General features: G+C 54.6%; 2 protein-coding genes across 5 annotated transcripts in view; both read right to left on the bottom strand.

The window, feature by feature from the left end:
* ARHGAP30 (Rho GTPase activating protein 30) overlaps nucleotides 1-13,367 on the bottom strand; it is a 51,056-nt gene extending 37,689 nt beyond the window's left edge. For 2 of the 4 annotated variants that reach the window (XM_038383337.2, XM_038383338.2), the window contains exons 1-2: nucleotides 12,810-13,367; nucleotides 3,236-3,338 (exon numbers count right to left, since the gene is read on the bottom strand). In XM_038383337.2, coding sequence (XP_038239265.1) covers nucleotides 3,236-3,338; nucleotides 12,810-12,918 — 212 coding nt within the window. In that variant the 5' untranslated portion in view covers nucleotides 12,919-13,367. The remainder of the gene's footprint in view (nucleotides 1-3,235; nucleotides 3,339-12,809) is intronic. The other 2 variants (XM_038383339.2, XM_043502377.1) reach the window with 2 other exon arrangements.
* Nucleotides 13,368-16,424: 3,057 nt separating this feature from the next.
* The window catches only part of NECTIN4 (nectin cell adhesion molecule 4), a 44,087-nt gene continuing 39,893 nt past the window's right edge, over nucleotides 16,425-20,618 (bottom strand). The window contains exon 9 of the mRNA XM_038382771.2: nucleotides 16,425-20,066. Coding sequence (XP_038238699.1) covers nucleotides 19,818-20,066 — 249 coding nt within the window. The 3' untranslated portion in view covers nucleotides 16,425-19,817. The remainder of the gene's footprint in view (nucleotides 20,067-20,618) is intronic.

The following is a 20,618-nucleotide window of genomic DNA, read 5'->3' as shown; positions in this document are numbered from 1 at the left end:
CCCGCACACCATTGGCTGGGGCCAGCCAAGTTCCCTCTGAGCCCTAAGACCTTGGTCCCTGTTTCTCTTTGTGTGCGTCACACTGGAGCTGGCGGTGGCCATATCCAGCTTGGGGAGACATACCTGCTCTAATGCTGATGGAGAGAGTGCGCTAAAACTTGCAGTGGAGCTGTGGTGGGATGGGCTCCCTGCCCCACGTACCAGCTCACCTGAAGCCCTAGGTACTCGTCTCGCTGCTCGTTTTAGTGCACTTGCTCAACCCGAGCTGGAAACGACACGGCCAGCTCCCATCCAGAGGCCCTCTTTGCCCTGTAGCGCTGGTCACCAAGCCAAAGGGACTGCCATCATCCAGGAACCAGAAGCCAGGTGAGCGAGTGCAGAATGCAGCTGCCCAGTGTGGTGTGAGTCCCCAGGGTCATGTAGCACCAACTGCCCCCAGACTGCCCAGGCTCCCTGTCTGCTCCGGGGGCAATTCCAGGTGATGACGAGGGGTCTGTCTAGACATGTCGACATCCCTGAGCTAGCTTTAATGTAGCTAGCTCGGGTCTCAGAGCAGTAAAACCGTGGCAGCATGGGCTGTAAAAGCCCACCTGAAACTCTGGGTAATTGCCCCGAGGTAGCTACGTCAAAGCTAGCTTGGGGCTATCTACATATGACACAAAGGCCTAGTGGTGCCAATGAGCAAAGCGTTCACTGTTCTTTGCAAGAAACTCCTGTCTCCAACCTGACAAACTCACTACACCTCAGACACCACTCTCATGGTATTTATCCACCAAGGGTAGCATGTGAGGTCTCTACTGAAAGCTTGTAATGTAACGTAACGATACTCCCAATCATTTCGAGATGTGCGTACGACTGATCATTAAGGAATAATGGAACTATATTGAAAACTACGCCTTGGAGGAAAATGGAGTCACCAAGGAATCATATGTCTTGGTGCGGGCCCGTTCCAGTGGGAGGAAGATGTTGCCCTTCCCTGGCTAGCCCATGACATAATGTATCGCTCCATTGTCCGCCATCCCAACAACCCAGAGAAGTCAATGGAAAACCATCAAAGGTAAACTATACACACTAAAGCCACGGGAGGTGAAAAGGAGCATGATACTGCCAGGAGGTCACTTCATTCGGGAGTGAAGGCAAAAGACTGGTTGAGACACTCTGCAGCCATTCACTGAGGAGACGTTTTGTTGGGTGGCGATGTTTCAGGAAGGATTGGACCCCGGTTCCTGGGAAGCCACCCAGTTCTGCAACCATCTGAATTTTGCAGGGGGAAACCTACTTTATTGGCTAGGAAAGGGAACTATTAATAAGGGTGGGATCCAGGTCCTGTTTTATGATGTTTCGTATTGTAACCATCTGCTTCCAACACTCTCTCTTCTTTCTAGTGAAACCTCTGTTCTTTCTTAAATAAACCGTCTTTTGGTTTATTATAAGTGGGCACAAATGCTGTGTGTTACACAGGAGCGAAGATTTAAGGTAAAACTGGGTGCAGTGCTTCTTTGGGGTAGAGGATCTGGGATTTCTGTGAGTAGCGTGTCAGGGGCTGGACATCACAGGGGATCCGTCAAGCTGCCGATGCTTGAAGGGGATTAAGGGATGGGGTGCACTTCTTGTTAAACTGCATAGCCTGGAGGACAGCGCTTGAGTGTCTGACGGCTGGTGGTGGTTAGATGCTTACCCCCAGCTATCATTAGAGGCAGGGCGTAAGAAGGTGACTCACAGACCGGGATACCCTGAGAACTGTCACCATACCCGTCACACCCCGGGCCTAGAGCTGGGTGAAAATTTTTCAGCGGAGCAGTTGTCTGTCAGAAATTGTAGTTTCATCAAAATCTAAACATTATGTGGGAACGTGTCAATTTCAAGGACATTTTCGATGGGAAAAAGTCAAAACAAACCATGTCAGCTTACTTGTTTCAGTAAGGAAAAAATGTTTCATTTCAACATTCCCATTTCGCTTTGATTTTTACTTTATACCAATATATTACTTTGTATCTATATTATACTTCATATCTAATATTATATTACAGGGCAGAGGTTTTCAAACTTTTTCCATTGCGGACCCCTACAAAATTTCAAATGGAGATGCGGACCCCTATGGAAATCTTAGACACAGTCTGTGGACCCTCAGGTATCCGCAGGCCATAGGTTGAAAACCACTGTTACAGGGTTTTGACATTATCCAAAAGAAAAAAAATGTTATCTGACTGAAACTCAACATTTCAACATTAGCAAAACGAAACGTTTCGCTGGCTCCAGATTGGGTTTTTGGTTTTTTTGTTAATTTTCTTCTGAGGAAAATTTCAAAATTTCAGCTTTTCATTCCAATTTGGAGGAAAAACCCATTTTGAAATGGCAGAATTTCCTGTGGAACAGAAATCCCAGTTCCCAGCCAGCTCTAATGATCTCTAAGGCCCTGCAATGTCTGGGACCCAGTTCTAACTGTGCTTCATCTCCACAGTTCAGATCGGCTGGGACTCAAATAACAGGCCCTAGATTTGCATTTTCAGAGGGGCTGTCTTAGCTTTGCAATCTGCTTCCTCCACAGCTCTGCAGGAGTCTGAGTCTGTTTGACATTCAGAGCACAAGGTAAAGGTTTGGCTCTTCCCCCAGTCTTTTGTCCTTCGGGGCAAATTTGAGGCTGATCTGTATTTTACTGTTGGATGTGAGTTTTCCAAGGTTGAGATGACCTGCAAGTGAGGTGTGTTGTTTTATTAAATACTGTTCAGTGCCTAGAGGTGCGTTATGGGAGATTTCAGGGAAGAAAGAAAGAAAGAAAGAAAGAAAGAAAGAAAGAGCTCAGCACCTTTAAAAATTCCTAGATCATAGAGTTTAAGGCCATTAGATCATCTTGCTTGACCCCCTGTATTACACAGACCAGAGCATTTCACCCAGTTACCTGTATATTGGGCCCAGTACGTTGTGTCTGACTATGGTGTATCTCCCAGAAAGGCACCCTGGCTGGGTTTGAAGACAACAAGAGATGGGGAATCCCCCACTTCACTCAAGAGTTTCAAACTGGCCCTTTTAGGCAGGTCCCTAGATGTGCATGTAGGAGCTTTGGGCACTCAACTTTGAAAAGTTCACCCACAGCTTTTAATGAAGGGCCCCTCAGAGCCATGTGTTGTGTCACAGACGCCACGAGTGCATCAGACACATGGGAAGCCCCCACACTCGTCTCACACGCACGCGCAAGTGTCCCCTCCAATCAGAGGCATTTTCAGCCCGTCCTTACCTCAGCTTCTGAATGTTTGAGGAGACCCCAGAGAGCCTGTATATCCCGTCCACAATGCCGTGCTGCTCGACAAACTCGGTGCAGCTCCTCAGCACCTGGGGGACTGGGGGGAGAGAGGAGAGTCAGCCGGAGCTCGGCAGCAAATCGGGGGGGGGGCAGACTAGAGCCATGGCCACGAAATGGCCAGAGCCCCAAACTCTTCTCTTCTGGAGCGGGACAAGTCCGCTGCGATGTCCCCCTTTCACTGCTCCTCCCCAGCAGACACGCATGATGTCTTGCTCTCAAGTGGACAGCTGGGGAGGAGTTTCCACCTCTTGGGGCCCAGCCACAGCTGTCAGACCCACACTGATCTCCCAAGGGAGGTTGGATTCTCTAAAGGGGTACAGTAGCAGCAGGCAACCACCAGAAGGAGACCACTAATGTGGGGCTGTGGAGTTAATGAGGAACAGCTAATCTGCTTTAAATTGACACCTGATCTTACTCCAGATTAATTTTCCTGTGTAGACAAATTCCTGTCTGCAGGAGCTCTGAGAGGCAGCTGCCCAGGGCATCACAGCAAAAAGGCCCTGGCTGGGAGAGCCCCAGGGGCACTCACCCCAGAGCCAGTGTTGAGCCGGGGCTGGGGAGTTTCTGCTCCCGGGCTCCCCGAAAAGCGGACTCTGCTCCGATTCAGTCTTGTGTGGCAAGGGGGGTGGCCCCCCAGAATCCTTTGTTCTGACTGTCCTGAGCCCTCCTTGCAAAGGGTTCTGGGAAGCATTTGGAAAATAACTGCCCCTGCCACACAGGAACCAGCAGACCTGGGGGGCACCCTGCCGGATGAGGGAAGGGGGTCGGGAGTGGGGTCTGGAAATGGCTGGCAGGGAGAGAGCAGCAAGTGTTCATGGTCCACCCCTGCACCCCAGTCCCTGCAGTCCTCGGAGGCCAGGCCTGGGAGCAGGGTTCCCCGTGGACTGTAGCACCTGTCACACCTGAGCTCAGCCACCCTAGCGGGACCTGCCTCTGCCTGGGGCAGCCTCACAGCTCTCAGCCATGCATGGCTCCACTCCCGCACAGCGTCTCCCTGCTCCAACACCAGGGCTGCTCCTGGGGGGTCTCATGGCCTCACGGGAAACCCGCTGCTCCCCGCCTTCTGCGTCCTGCACTGCATGGATTGAAGTCTGTATGTGTGTGTGTGTGTGTGTGTGAGTGTGAGAGAGAGAGAGAGAGAGAGACCATCACCCCCTGTGGGCTGGGATTAGAACGGCATGTCCAGGCCTTACAAGGCTAAGGGATGACATTAGCTACCCTGTGTGCCTGTGAGCGTGACCAGTCACTTACTTGACCCTGTGCCTCAGTTTCCCATCTGTGTAATGTCCATTTAGATTCTTTTGGGAGCTGTCACTTATATGTATGTACAGCTCCTAGCGCTGCAATTCAGTTGGGGTCTCTACCATAAAATAACTAACAAATTGTAACAATGTACTCGTTGCAATTACCATGGAAACGCATGGATTCTGTCTTGCACTCTGCATCACATGCATAGCTGTACCTAGGGTACAGCCCCCCAGATCCTGCTTACAGGGACCTTTCAGTACAGTGGATGGGCGTTAAGTGAAAAAGGAACAAATCTGCGTCAGTTGGCTTGGTGTCTGGTTGGAGAGGTTTGACTGGGTGGAGTCACCGGCTGATTTCATTTCTTCACCACACACAGGAAATGAAATGTACTCCCAGTATGCGGTGTGAAATTGCTGTGCTTAGCCAGCGCACACACGCGTGTGTTTGAGTGCAGACAAAGGGGCTAGAGAAACAAAAAGGGTGAGACACCCATTACCTTTATTCAGAAGTTGCATTGACTCAGCTTAAACCAGTTTCAAAACCCTTTCTAGTTAAACTGGTGCAAATTTGTGTGTGGATGTTCTTGTATCAGTTTAAAACTGCTCAGAGCGGTGTTGTGACTGTAAATTTACCAGCCCAAGGTACCCCAATATGTCAGGTTTAAATCAATCTACAAGCAACCACACACAACTGTGCACGAATTCCCAGTCTCGTGATATTTGGTGTCTTAAAGCTCCAGCGGCTGGAGTCAGGGGATTGCATGAAGATCTCAGCTTTCATGCAAAAATTCCTAGGTTCTTCAGGCCTCACAGTTGCAGAGAAAAGATGGAAAATGTGACCCCTGAAGTCGGCAAAGAAAGAGACCCCACAATGTATTATTTTTAAAAACACTGCATGATTTTGAAGCCGATCTCAAGTTGTTTTAGTGGCCAGGCTCCTGATTTTTCAATGCTTGGGATAGGTGATCCTGGAGCTCAGCACTTGTCTACACTCAGACTGGAACCAAAAGAACTACAGCAGGTGTCATCCCCCCTTCTGGCTGTCTCAGACCCAGCCCACATGTGGAGACTCCCGGCTCGATTCTGAACATCTTAATTCCATTCATTTGAGGCTGATTTTTTACCAATTTCAGATGCTGGGGGAGGGGGGGAGAGAGAGCAGGGCCAGAGAACTGCAATCCAGGATCCTAGATCCAGCCTCACTTGGGGGTCCCCACGATCCCATCCATCCCTCTCTTTAGGGTGGCAATTGCAGGGGCACCCATACAAGAGATGTCTTCTGGGGGCCTAGCACTAGTCTCTGGGCGCGGAGGGGCGCTTCCCCCTCACCAGACCAATGCTCCCTGTCTTAGACGGCTTTGGTTTGTCCCAGAGGAGGGAGGGCTCTGCCCCACCCACCCAAGCTGAGGGATCTGTGGGGGGGGACACATAAAGACCCTCCACCCTGTAGCAGAACCATGAAGGGGCTAACCCCACCCCCCAGTAGACACCCTAAACATCTCTCCCCCGGTGCTCATCCTAAATATCTCCTCCCCCACATGGTGCTCACCCTCCTGGTGCTCACCCTAAACTTCTCCTCCACCAGGTGCTCATCCTAAACCTCAGCCCCAGTACCCACCCCAAATATTTCCCTCCAGCACCCAATTAAGGCAACCTGTGACCACAGCCTCTGCACTTCTGCCCTGTCCTGTTTGGTTTGCAGTATCAGGAGCTACCTACACAAGAGATGGATTTGTGGGAGCCCTGCCCCCTTTCCTCTCTGGGCACCCTTGGGCCTCCTGCCTCCACAGAACAATAGCCCCTGCCTTAAGCAGGTGTGGCCCATCCCTGAGAAGGGAGGACAGAGTGCCTTTACTTGCAGAGGACTTTGGGGTGGGACAGGCTGGAGATGTGACCCCAGCAGAGCCAAATGGCTGCAGAGCGAGTCCCTGCTGTGGTTGTGACATTAGGGACCCCAAAGCAGCAGGTTTCAGCATTAACCTGTTGAGCTGCATGGGGCAGCACCTCCCCTCAGAGCGATGGGCTCAGGCTCTCTGCAAACGCAGGGCTGCATCGCTGTAGCACTTACACCAGGTCACATTTTCAAGCTTCTCTTTGTGGCCATAAGGGTCACCTTTGTGTCATCTTTTCGAAAGCAAGTCCTGAGACTCTAGTGTTATCACATGCCTTTGGGAGCTGGGGCCCTAAACTGGGGCCTGTAGTGACTATACCTTCATCAGGCCTTGGGTGCGAGACTAGATCTGTTTGTTCTATGCCTGCAGCCAGTTAAAGGGGATTCCTCTTTGGTGCATGGAGCAGGGGCCTAGATCACACAGCTCTGAGTGACCATACCTGTGGCTGGCTGTTACCATATATACAGAGTCTTACACCTGCCACCTTGCAGCTACTGCCTCTGCAAATGCCCACCTACCACCAACTCTTCCGAGTGTGTCAGTGAGCTCAGAGGCCCTCCAGAGCAGGCGGGGCTAGAGCCCAGCACTCCATGCACTCAATCACCCACAGCTGCGATTGCCACGCTGCGGCACGCCTGACCAGCCGCTGTGATGACTGAGCAGCTCAGGCATTCGCGACCATGTGAGTTGCGGATACCTGGATGGGCTTCGCGCTAAGAACCAACGCAAGCAGCACTTCATCGCGTGCTGATTTCACAAGGCGCATGCCAATGATCTAGACAATTAATAGATGCCATCTAATTACGGCCAGGACATGACTCTTTGCCTGCAACATTTCACTTCAGAAGTGGCACTGTAGGAACACCAAGCAATCGCCTGCTACCATCGTCTCTGCCACAAGAGACCGAAAATGGATCGCAGTCAATCAGGGCAGAGCAAGGCCTCTTATAACCTTTAGCCCCCCTCCCCCCTCGATCTCCTCTCTCTGGGCTCATCAGCTACATAGGATTGACCTGGTTAATACACAAATAAGGGAAAACCCAAGGTACTGCCGGAAGTGGCGGCTGTGACTTAGAGATGTATCCTTTTCTTGTTCTCATTACTGAACAACTCCCTGGCACGGTGCTAGGGGAAGCATCCTCTGACTGAGGTCCTGGCCACTTCTGTAGATTTGACATCCCATGGCACTGGGCTGGTCACTTTTTATGCTCATGTCCTGCCCACGTTTCAACTTGGGGAAAGAACATTCTGATCCCCTATGTTTCCCCCCACTTTCAGTTGGGCACAATATTCCCCACCATCACCTTCTAATTCCAGACTGCCGTGCGAGCATTGGCGTGCAACTGTTCAACCTTCCACCCCAGAGGTGGCTGCATTTCATCTTTGGGTGAAGTGCTACTTGTATAGAGTTAGGCCCAAATTGTCCAAAGTGCCCGCTGACACAGTTTGGGGGAGCCCAGCGTGAGACACAGAGGGTCTGGTTTCCAGAGGGGCTGCAAACCCACTGCCCCATGTGGAGTTGTGGGTGCTCAGCGCCTCTGAAAATCACATCTCTCTGGTCTCACGTTGGATGCCCCAAAACGGACACCCCATCTCAGTGGCGGCTGCTTTTGAAAACGCTGGCCTTTGAGGTCACTTGGGGCATGACAGTCTCTCTTCTTAGCTGCTTCCCACTGAGGAGCATGGAGCCATTAACATCCCAGCGAGGGGTTGTAATTCACAGTCCAGGGCCTGATTTGTCTACTGGAAAGCACTATCCACAGGATGACTGGCACTGTGCAACTGGACCTTTGACGTTAGTGGTCCGGACTTGCTAGTTCTTGGGAACCTGGGCCTGGAAGGAGCCCAGTTCCTGCTATCAGAGGCAGCCACCTCATAGCAACCCATTCAGAAATGCATCAGGCTCCATCTCAGAGCTAGTTAGGTTGTTTGCCCCCTGCTCTTTCCACCAGGAGGCTGGTCCAGAACCTCCCCCTACGCCGGTTTTCATTTCCAGCCTAAATTAATTCCGGGCCAGTTTATCCCCATTTGTTCTTGTACCAACTTTGTCCTGTGGCTTTAATAGCTTTTCTCCTTCCCTGATGTTTTCCCCGCTGCATATTTATAGACAGGAATCACATCCCCTTTCCTAAACCAGCCAAGCCGGTTGAGTCTCCTCTTGTAAGACAGGCCCTTTATATCTCTGATCATCCTAGTTCCCTTCTCAGCACCTGGAATTTCCGAGGTCATTCGGGAACAGGAAACAGACATAGGTAGAGTATCAGGGGCTTCTGGGCACAGATGAGCACCTTGGAGTGACGGCACACGGTGCCCTCCTAAGCTACCCCTGATCATATCACTACAGGTCAGTGACTCCTGATGTAGCCGACCTGCCTATTCGAGAAGCAGTTTAGCAGCAAGACCAGCCTGACATCAAGAGGCAGAAACTCCCCTGCCTCCACCCCAGGCACGGGCTGCCACTGACCATGCCTGTGGCTGGAGGAGAAGATAACGCGCTCGCTGAGCAAAGTTCCTGGTGCACCAGCCTCCTGCAAAATGTGTTTCCTGCCCGACCAGGTGATTTCAGCTCAGGCGGCCTTCCTGGAAAGTGACTAACAGCTGCAGGCTCTGCCCTCGTGGGGACAGGAAAAGAACTGGGAAGCCACTACAGGGCGGACACGTGCTGATTCCCACACCTGCTCCCACTCAGGATCTCTGGCAGCCCGGGAAGCCTTGCTGGGTCTGTCACGGAGTCCGGGATCCTGCATCCACCCCCCTCAGTGCTGCCCAGCGACTCAGAAGCAGACCAGAGTTACTGCAAGGTCAGAGCCTTTGCTGTAATCTGATGATCACATCTGTGACCCGATCTGTGTGTGACCAGGCACCTGGCTCTTAACCCCTGCCTCTTGCTGCTCACTTGCCAGGGGATGACGAGAGGCCAGAATAAGCAAATTGAGGAGTCTAAATCCAGATTTAGGAAGCCCACTACGACTAATTAACACCTGGAGGCTCCAACCGCGATCGGAGGCCCCCACACACTGAAGGACAGCCCCCTGCCCCAAAGAGCTCACAGTTTGAATAGACAAAGTGTGAGGGGGAAACTGAGGCACAGAGAGGCCATGACTTGCCCAAGGTTGCACAGCTGGTCAGCGGCAGAGCCGGGACTAGACCCCCTAAAGTGTCCAAGTCTGGTGCTGCGTCCATTAGACCACGCTGCCTTTGTGGAGTTAAATTGAAATCAAAATATCTTTGAGGATCTGGGCCACTTCAGGGGGAGATGCTGCAGGCAACCAATCAGGAGAGGGCGCGATAGGTGAAGCTGTCTGGCTTCTGGAGGTGCTGGGTGTAACCCACTGCGCAGGGGGTGGCAGGAGACCTGTTGGAACCCTAGGGGCTTTGCGCAGGGGTTTCAACAGCACCCAGCGCCTCAGGAGAGCTGCTCGGGAATTTCTCAACAAATGGTTTTTTTCACCGAGAAATGCAGATTGGTCAAAACCAAAACTGGCTCATGGGCCAGGGTCTGATCCGTCGAGTCTCCCAACGGGATAAAACCTTGAGGAAAGCTGCCCTGAAACGGCCAGCAGGGTCTGACATTTTCAAAATGCACCAGACCAGTTTTCTGTCTCAATGGGACTTTTTGGTTTGAAATTTAAGCTAACATGACCAACAGAAAAAAAGGTTGAAAAAAAGGTTGAAATCCAAATGAAAAATGTTTCCTCTGACCCGACAGGAACAAATTCACTTTTTTCACTCATGAGAATTTCCAAGATTTTGACTTTCCGTCCCAGTTCGAGAGGAGAAAACATTTCAAAATCACCAGAATATATGTGGGACGGAAAACTCGTTCCCACCCAGCTCTGCTAGGGAACCCCAGTCCTCTGGCCTTTCCAGCTGCACAGACCCACCTGCCAGCTCTGGAGGGGCCTGGCGCAAGTCTGGCTGAGATGATGGCCATTAAAAGAGCTTTCACAGCTCCCAGCTCACAAGGACAGCTTGGGGAGGGACAGCTCAGCAGTCTGAGCACTGGTTTGCTAAAACCCAGGGTTGTGAGTTCAATCCTTGAGGGGGCCACTTAGGGATCTGGGGCAAAAATTGGGTATTGGTCCTGCTTTGAGCAGGGGGTTGGACTAGATGACCTCCTGAGGTCCCTTCCAACCCTGGTAGTCTATGATTCTAAATTGGATCCCTTACCTAGCTGCCTGTGGGCTCCTGGCTTTGCCAATGTCAGCCATAGATGCCCTGTGCCTCAGTTTCCCCATCTGTAAAATGGACATAGCCCTAATCACCCCCTTTTAAATGGATCAGAATTCCTCAGGCGATGGGCACTGGGATGTAACTGCAAGTTAACATAGTTCTAGCACAGGTATGGCTGCTGGTGACAAGACATCCCAGCATGCAATGCTCTAGCCAGCTCGAAGCAGCCCAGCCAAAGCAATGCATGTTGGGATACCTACCACTCGATCAGCTGCACCTCAGCATTGGGTCTGCTCCACTTCCCATGAACACCTGCAGGTGTTGCTCTCAGGCTGTGGGACAGGGCCCTGAGGGGCACCCCCTGTGGTAGCCCCGGGTCCCTCAGCGTGTTTACTAAGCACTTCCACTAGGGCCTTGCTTGCATTTCCTTCCGCAGCTCCCGCTGTTGCTCAATCTGCAGTGATGCAAGCGCCCTTGTCAGCAAGACTCCAAAACCATCAGCATGATTCATGCCTCCACCTCCCTCTTGCGGTGCATTGAGTGGCCTGTTCTGCCCAGTGGCAGAGCCTGGCACCCAGTACACAGAGCCAACGTCCTGTGTGTAACATGCCGGCCTCCTCCCCATCACCACCCTGATGCCACCTCTGTCAGAACCGATCCTGAGAACCAAGGGGTGGGGCAAGGACATTGCAGTGAGGGCTCCGTCCCCGTGGGGTACCAGGGGCACTGCAGTGTGGACTCTCTGTGGGGTGCCAGGGGCACTGCAGGGAGGGGTCTATCCCTGTGCGATGCCAGGGGCACTGTGGGGAGGGCTCTATCCCTGTGGGGTGCAAGGGGCACTGCTGTGTGGACTCTCTGTGGGGTGCCAGGGGCACTGCAGGGAGGGGTCTATCCCTGTGCGATGCCAGGGGCACTGTGGGGAGGGCTCTATCCCTGTGGGGTGCAAGGGGCACTGCTGTGTGGACTCTCTGTGGGGTGCCAGGGGCACTGCAGGGAGGGCTCTATCCCCGTGTGGTGCCAGGGGCACTGTGGGGAGGGCTCTTTCCCCGTGGAGTGCCAGGGGCACTGCAGTGAGGGCTCTCTCCCTGTGTGGTGCTAGGGGCATTGCAGTGAGGGCTCTATCCCTGTGGGGTGCCAGCTCTCCCAGGACTCTGCCCCTCACCCCTCCAGCTCTAACAGGGGAAGGGGAGCCATGTTGCCTATGCCAGGCCCAGCCTCCAACCCTGGCACTGGCCACATCACCAGATCTGAAATCAGCAGCTAAGGTTCTGTCTGTTTTACCTTTGGACTCCAGACCAAGGGGCTCCCTGGGCACTGGAACCCCGTGGTTACCCCACAGAGCATGCCAGCCTCCCTGCCAACGGGCCCCAAGCTCTGACAGCCCCTAGGGAGGGCAGGGGTCCCCCTGGGCTGGGATGCTTTGCTTTGAGACACGGCCCATGGGATGTGTCTGTTCCCTGACTGCAGGAGCCCAATTCTGGGACCCAGGTTTCCAGTGGGATTGTGGGAACGCTGCGATTCTACATGCCAAGCTGGCTTGTACTGACGGCTCAGGGCCAGCCCAACGCCCGGCACGACGGGGCCCTGTGACGGCTCAGAGCCAGCCCAACGCCCGGCACGACGGGGCCCTGTGACAGCTCAGGGTCGCCCCCATACCCGGCACGACGGGGCCTTGTGACGGCTCAGGGCCGGCCCCATATCCGGCACGACGGGGCCCTGTGACAGCTCAGGGCCGGCCCCATACCCGGCACGACGGGGCCCTGTGACGGCTCAGGGCCGGCCCCATACCCGGCACGACGGGGCCCTGTGACAGCTCAGGGCCGGCCCCATACCCGGTGCAGCCTTGATTCTGCAACACTGGCTTAAAGCTGCACCTGGATGGCTCCTGCCCTGACCCCTGGTCCATCTGCCCAGGCTGCTCTCAGGCAGCAATGCGGGAGGCTCAGGAACACGCCCAGAGAGGCTCCGTGCAAAGGCAAGCGGATGCTCACAGAAAACCACTGCTCCCCCAGCCCAGCCCCACTGCCGGTGGCGAGGATGGCTCTGGGCTGGAGACACCAGCTCAGCAGGACTTGGGGCTCTGGCAGGGTGCCCACCGAGCAATGGGTCACCACCCAGAGAGGTGTCTCCTGGCCCATTCCCTGCCGCAGCCCCCGGGGCGGAAGGTCTGCCACCGGAGGAGCACACCGCCCTTACCTTCCTGGCCAGAGTGTTGGAGGTGCTCCAGCAGGTCACACCCAAAGACCCGGTCCTTGGCTGCTCCTTTCCGTTTCACCTTCTGCCGGGCTTTCATGGCGAGAGACATGGGGATGGTTGGACCAGCCCAGGGGCTTCCAGGCTCTAACACACCAGCCCCAGCCCTTCCCGCTGCTGGGACCACCTGGCCCACATGGGGCGGGGCGGGCCGGTGAGGAAATCCTCAGCCCACGGCCCCTTTGATGGCTGCCATTAACCGAGCAGCCCTGGGGAGGTGTCTCTTCCTCAAATCCACCCCATAGTCGCCTCTACAGCATCAATCTCTGGCTGCCGAAATCTTCAGCTTGGGCTGGATCCAAACTAGAAATCAGTCCAGAGAGAGTCTGTGGCCTGGGAACGAAGCCCCAAAAGCCCAGCCCCAGGGTGTGGGGAGCCCCCAGCCGGGCGGCTCAGCAGCGGAAGCAGCACCCAAGAGAGGAAGCTGCTGAGGCCCAAGCCTGACGTAAAACTCGTTGCACCGTTGCACTCCTGTTCGCTGTCAGGGCTGGGGATCGGCACCCGGCAGGAAATGAGTTCTGCTGCCTCCAAGTAACTTCCTGCCCAAGCATCTTCAAGAAACCACAGGGCGCAAAACAGATACCGCACACACACAGGCCCACCCTCCCCGGGGTCGCGCACACTCCCATGGACGGGCATCCAAAGCTGGCACACATGGATTCACACCTACGGCTTGTCAGCCTCAGACACACAGAGTCATTCACCCATGCATTGGCTCCCATGCACACAGGGACTCACACAAACATGGACTCGCACACAGATTCACACCACCCACCCACCACGGAATGGGATCCAGATCCAACACACGCAGACACACACACGGCCACATACAGAGAGTCACACATGCACACCTTGGAAAGGGATCCAAATCCAACACACACAACACAAACACAAGGGATCCAAATCCAACACACACACACACACACACTCCACAAATACAAGGGATCCAAATCCAACACACACAGTCACATACACACACCTTGGAGAGGGATCCAAATCTAGCATACGCCCCCACAGACTCACACACCCAAGTTTTGATGTGAGTGGTGTCTTCTCATCTTCTTCTCCCTCGATACCAGACCTGTGGTCTTAGACTCCTGCCAACGCTTTGTTAGCTTGGGAGAGAGTGGTGCTACTACAGGCCACCTCCTTGGATGCAGCCCCTGCCGCCCACCCCCCGGTTCACTTCCACATCGGGAGAATTGGGGATGGTGCAATCCCTGCATGTACCAATAGGGGCGCCCTTAGGAACGAGTCTTTGCGTGGGTCACCAGGCCGCGGCGCTGGGTGCTGTCAACGGGGAGACCCCAAGGGTGGGCCTTTTGCACTCTCCACAGGCAGGAGAGCATCCCTCAGTCCAGGCAGGGTTCTTGCCCGGTGGGAGGGGAGTTTAAAGGCCAGCAAGGCCGGTGCTAGTGAGAGGCAGGTAGAAATGCATTGTAAAGGGCCCGCAGCTTTCTCATCGCTTTCGCTCTCATGCCAATTTCACATTTCACAGGGTGGGAAGAGCAGGTTTCGACACACGCCCGCCCGCCCCCACCACTGCCGTCCCTGAGCGCCAAGGCAGGAGCTGCTCTGCCTTTCCGGAAGCCGAGGGAGGCTGGCCCAGATCCCAGCTCTCAAGAGTTTCCTCAGTTCCCTTTATAGAGCTGAGGGGCTCCCACGGCTTGTGTCACAGCTCTGTCCTCCAGCGCCAGCCTCCCCTCCGCCCCTAGCCACGCATGCTGCACACCGGGAAGATGCTGCGTGACGCAGGACATGGATCGGCTCTTCCAACAGCATCGACTTGGGCTTGGAAGGAAACATTTCCATTGGCCCGGAGACTTTGACACACACTGATACACTGACACAGATACTCATAAACAGATACACACACACACGGATACACACACACAGATACTTATATACAGATACACACACACATTGGTACACACACACAGATACTCATATACCGATACACACACACACACTGATACACTCACATGGATACACATACACAGATACTCATATACTAATACACACACACATTGGTACACATGCACACACTGATACACATATACAAATACACACACACAGGTACACACACACACTGATACACATACACAGATACTCATCACATACAGATACATACACACACAGAAATACTCTCATATACAGACACAGATACTCGTATACAGATACACACACACACACACGGATATATACACACACACACACTCATCATATACAGATACACAAACATACTGATATGCACACAGATACACACACACACATACTCATCATATACAGATACACACACACACTGATACACACATGCACACAATGATACACACATACACTGAAACACAGATACACACACAGATATTCATCATATATAGACACACACACTGATACACACACACACGAATACACACACACACAGATACACACATGCACATGGATACACATACACATGCACATGGATACATACACACACAGATATACATACACACACGGATACATACACAGATACTTATCATATACAGATACACACACATACTGATACATACACGCACATGAATACACACATAGATACACATACAAAGATACTCATATACAGATACACACATGTACTGATAAACACACGCACATGGATACATACACACACACATACTCATCATATACAGACACAAACACACAGAGATACACACAGGTACACAGATACATACACACACAGATACTCATATACAGATACAGATACACACACGCACATACATAGATGCTCATCATATACAGATACACACTCTGCTACACACAGATACACATACACACACATCAAGCCACATACACACTCATCATATACAGATACACACACACTGATACACACACACACAGACTTTGACACCCACCCACTCCTGCATCCACACTGCAGAGTGGTCGTGTTAGCAGCTGACAGGTTGGGCTCACTTGGGCTTTACCATCTAGCCCTGCAGGAGTGCCCAGCCTGAGTGCCCAGCACCACTACTCCCAAGGGAGGGGCTTGTGTGTGTGGATGAAAGGCGAGTTGACAGACAAGCTGACTTTGCAGTGAAGCCAAGCGCACTCCCAGACGCAATCGCACTAACAAAAACCACACGCGTAAAACATAGAATCACACAAGTGTGCACACACAAACATACTCACATGCATGCAAACACACGTGCATGCATACAATCATGCATGTAAACACAATCACACACATGTAAACACACAATTACAAGTGCATGCATGTACAGTCACATGCATATGACCATGCGACCACATGTACACACGCACAAGTCACAGGTCACTCTCGCTTCCTCTCTCTCTCACAGTCACACACAACCCTGCCATGGGCACCAAACCCAGTCACTGCCCATGTGGGTGAAAGCCAAGTGCTTGTATTCATTCCTTTCCTCCTCTCCAGCTCTGGGCCGTTTGCTCTGAGGTTCTCTGAGCTCCCTCCTTCTCTCCCCCCCCCCGCCGCCCATTTGGCTCCTTCAGCCAGGCCAGGAGCCCCCGAGGAGACAAGCAAAAGGGACTAACCCGGAAGTCCCAGGGTGCCAAATGGGGAATTTATTTACAAAACCAGCAGTACATATAACAAAAAGAACAGGCATATACATCTATATACACATAGATAGGGAGCTCTATATACACACACATTTACAGAACATACACAGGACAGGGAATCCCCGCCGCTAACTCCAGAGCCTACCCCCAAACCCCTCAGAATCAAAAATGCAACACAATTGCCCCTCTGAAATCAACCTGGGCTTGTGCCCAGTGTAACACTTGGGAGATGGACATTTCCTTCTCTGCCAGGCAAAACCATGCTCAGAGAGTTGCTACCCCTGGCTAGGGTGCAGGCAGGCAGCCTGTCTGTGCATCTCTGCCGCTGGTGGCTTTGGAGACAGGAATCCAAATTGCGCCTTTGGGATTTTTTTTCAACCTGGTTTAATTCCTTTCCCAAGGCAATTTGAAGTAAGACACTCTCACCGCTTTGGGGTGCCAGACAGCAGGGTCCGGAGGCATGGCACAGCTGGCTACATGCCCAGGGCTTGTCTTTACTGAAGGATCATGTATTGGCCCATGGGTGGAGGTTGGATGCTGGCATGGATTCTGCGCCAATAGTCCCCAGAAGTCAATGGAAAGAATGCCCAGTACGTCGGTGGGCTTTGGATTGGGGCCTAGAAGAACCCATGGGCTGATCCAATCTCACAGGGGGTGAGGAGACGGGATGAGACAGGCCAGGGCTCTGAGCCAAGGCAGCAAACCCTCTGTATCTACACCGTGGAAAAGCCCCGTCCCTACTCCTCCACTTTCCCATCTCACTCAGATCCCCCAGGGCACAGCCCCGGCCCCTCTTCCTGCTGGCCAGGCGGATTGGGAGCATTAGCTGCGTTCCAAGCGGGACTTTCTTGGAGCCCTCAATCCACCCCTGCGGGGGCTTTACTTCAGAGCTGGGTTAGGCCAACGCTCATTGCTTTAGACTTCACCACTCTAGGTCTTTCTTGCCCTGAGAGTGGCCCATGGAGGGGCAGCAAAACATAGAAATAACCCATACATAGAAACGTTATAAATAGCACCACCAGGGGGCAGCAGCATTCCGCACCAGGCGAGACTGGGCCTGGCGTATTCTTGGTCTGATTCCGGGTACCCCCCGCCCCCAGGGACCAGGATCCAAATCCGTCCCCGGCACCCCTCCATGGATTTCACACTGCGGGAGGTTCCACCCAGCCTGACGCTAAGCCCAGCCACTCCTCCGGGGCAGATGTGCTCTCCCGCTGTCGGGGGGGGAGGGGCGGTCTGCTCTGGAGGGGCCCTCCCCAAAATATCGGACGTGGGGCAAAGAGGACACAGAGCCTGATCCAAAGCCCTGGGGAGCAAGGGGGGTGTCAATGGCAAGGCTCTGGTTGGTCCCTCCGTGGAGCCACGAGTTGCCCTCCTGTGCAGACCTGCAGCATCAGCGTCCCGTGGGGATGAACCGGCCTCTTTGCCAATGACCAGATGGGGGAGAGGGCTTGCAGCCCAGGAGAGGTTTGCTACTGACTCCGAGGGGAGCAGGGTGCGCCCACCTTGGGGGAACCGTGGCCCAGCATCCGCTGAAGGGTCACTGGGCCGCTGTTCTGTTAACGATTTAGACAAATGGCCCAACTCCTCCCTCCTGCCAAAACTTCACCCTCTGGTGAGTGTTGGATCTGCAAACAGGCCCCTATCCCAGCAGGAACAAGACCATTTCTGGGCAGGAACAGCCCTCAGGGTTCAACCCCAGCTGCTCTGCCAATGCCAACACCCTGCGTGGGCACAGAGGAGAGCGTGACCGGGGGGCATGATGATCTGGCCATGGGGCTGTGTGGACCGGGACTGGGAGAATGCGCTGGGCCCAGGTTCAACCCTGCTGGGGTCCCGCTGGGGTCCCACTCAGCCTGTTTGTACTCTGCCAAGGAGAGAAACCCCAGGGAAAGAATCAAACCCAGCCCAGCTCTGTAACCCAGCGGGCGTCACCCACATCCAGCTGCTGGGCCCGGTCATGCAGTGCCTGCTGCTCAGGGGTCTTCACCTTTTGGTTCACACTCAGCCTGTTAGCTCTGCAGATCCCCAGTTCAATCCCTGCTCCTGACCGGGCACCCAGGGTGGGGCTCAGCTGTGTGGGCTGGGGCCCCCGACATGGCTGCCCCTTTAACTAGAAACCCAAGGGTTTAAAATACTTGTGCATTACACTGAGGTGGGGGAGGGAAAAGCCCCATGGCTTTAAACAACCAGGAAAAAAACCTTTCGTGAACTTCAACCCTCCCAAAGTATTTGGAGACCCTCAGAGCCCCGCTCCCCACACCAGGATCCCAATTGCCCCAGGACCAGAGGAGTTTTACCTCCATTAAACCACCCAGGGTGAGTGCCCCTGAACCCCGGCTGGGCCCAGATTAGCTCCTGGGGCCGGGCCCCGTGGCGTTGGGGAGCCGGTGAGGCCAGGGGGGCAGCGCTCTCCGGTGTTCTGAGCAGCCCCGTCTGTAGCTGTGGGACCCAGGCTGGGATCTAGAGGGCGGAGAGACCCACAGGGTCTGTCTGTGTCCCTCAGTCTTGGTCCAGACCTTCTCACACCCCAGTGTTCATTGCAGCCCGGCCACAGGGGTGCCGCACCCCTGCCTTGCCAAGATGCGAAGCCCCAAGGGGCAGGCTGTGTGCATGGGGCTGAGGCAGGCGCTTGGGTTCCTCTTGCCCAGCAGGTGGCGCCGATTCCCTCACCCCCAAGTGTCCCCCCAAGTGCCCCTGCTGGTGTGTCTCCGCGCTCACTTGCCCTTGACGCTAGTCCGCCCGCGGCCACTGGTGGGCACCACAGAGCGCAGAGACATCCCGGGAATGGCACAGGAAGCCGGGGGCTCTCCGGGGAGGGCCTGTCCCTGGGGTCGCCCAGAGGACAGACTCGACAGAGGGCTGGGGTCCCACCCTCGCACCGTGCTGGGGGCGTGGCTCCGAGCGCCACCTGGGCCAGATGCAATGGCTCTGACAGTGCCCCCTACAGGAGGCAGCGTGAAGTGCCCTCCCCACCTCTGACCCAACAGTTGTTACCCCCAGTTAGGATGTAGGCAGCTCCCTGAGTCGTCAGAGCCACTTCCTGGCTCGTCCTGCCTCTGGGGATAGACAGGACAGGGTAGGCACGTACCACATTCTCCAGCCCCACTGCGGCGGGGGTCGGAGGGAGGAGCTGATTTGTGAGCAGCATGGGGCCCTCGGGGCCAGCCGGGCAGGAAACATCCCATGCAGAAAAGCTAGGAGGCTGTTGCAGGAAGCAAGGACCAATGCGGGGGCAGGGGACCCCCCAACTGGCCAGAGGCCCAGAGGGCTTAGTGGGTCAGTCCCAGCGGGAGGGGCTGGCAGGTTGCAGGAGGCATCTGTGTGTCCAGGGCCCGGCCCTGCGCGGCACCAGGCCAGTCTGTGCCCGTGGCCCCGGGCTCACACCAGGTGGCCCCGCCCGTTGATGTAGATGCCGTTGGTAGTGGGCTTGGCCCGCAGTGTGCCGTTCTCCTGTACAAAGTGGGTCATGGCTGCTTTGATGGTGTTTTCCTCCCGCTCCTCCTCCTCCTCTTCCTCCTCCCTCTCTTTCTCCTTCTCCTCCTCCGGGGCCGCGGGCTGCTCCGTCTGCGTTTCAATCTCCCGCACCGTTGACAGGGTGGAGTAGCTGCGCCCCTCTGCCTCCTCGCTCTGAGCCGGGGGAGACAACAGCTGAGCTGGGGGGATGAGGGGCAGAGCAGGGAGTTCCCCTTCCCAGAACACCTCCTCCCACTCCCACCCTCCGGCTGCTAGCTAATCCCTGGGGAGATGCCGGGGCAGCCACTGGGTGGCGCTGTGGCTAGGGAGAGGGCAGTCTAGCCACTGGCTGAGCAGAACAGGTCAGGACTCAGAGGAACAGCATTTCCCTCTGACACACACACACACACACACACACCTCTGCTGGGAAACCTTCTCCCCTCCTGGGGAAAGCCACAGGAGCCTGAATATCCACTGTCAGTGCATGACTTGTGGTCCTCCCTGCCCAGGCCAGTAGGAGTCAGCATAACCTCAGCCAGAAAACCTGCTCTCTGGGGGCTGGGTGCCCCGCCCGGGTGCAGTGGGGTCTGAGCGCAGCTGCCCTTTGCTCTGCTGGGGTTCAGGGCCCGAGGCACCAGGGGTTTGCTCTGGGCTGAAATGTGATGATGGTGAGCGTGCATGCACATGGGTGGGTGTGGGCGTAGGCTGGGCGGGTGTGCGGGCACC

This window comes from Dermochelys coriacea, chromosome 24 (genome assembly GCF_009764565.3).
Source record: "Dermochelys coriacea isolate rDerCor1 chromosome 24, rDerCor1.pri.v4, whole genome shotgun sequence".
Taxonomy (NCBI): Eukaryota; Metazoa; Chordata; order Testudines; family Dermochelyidae; genus Dermochelys; species Dermochelys coriacea.
The sequence above is the reverse complement of the archived record's forward strand: the minus strand, read 5'-3'. Positions and strand labels throughout refer to the sequence as shown.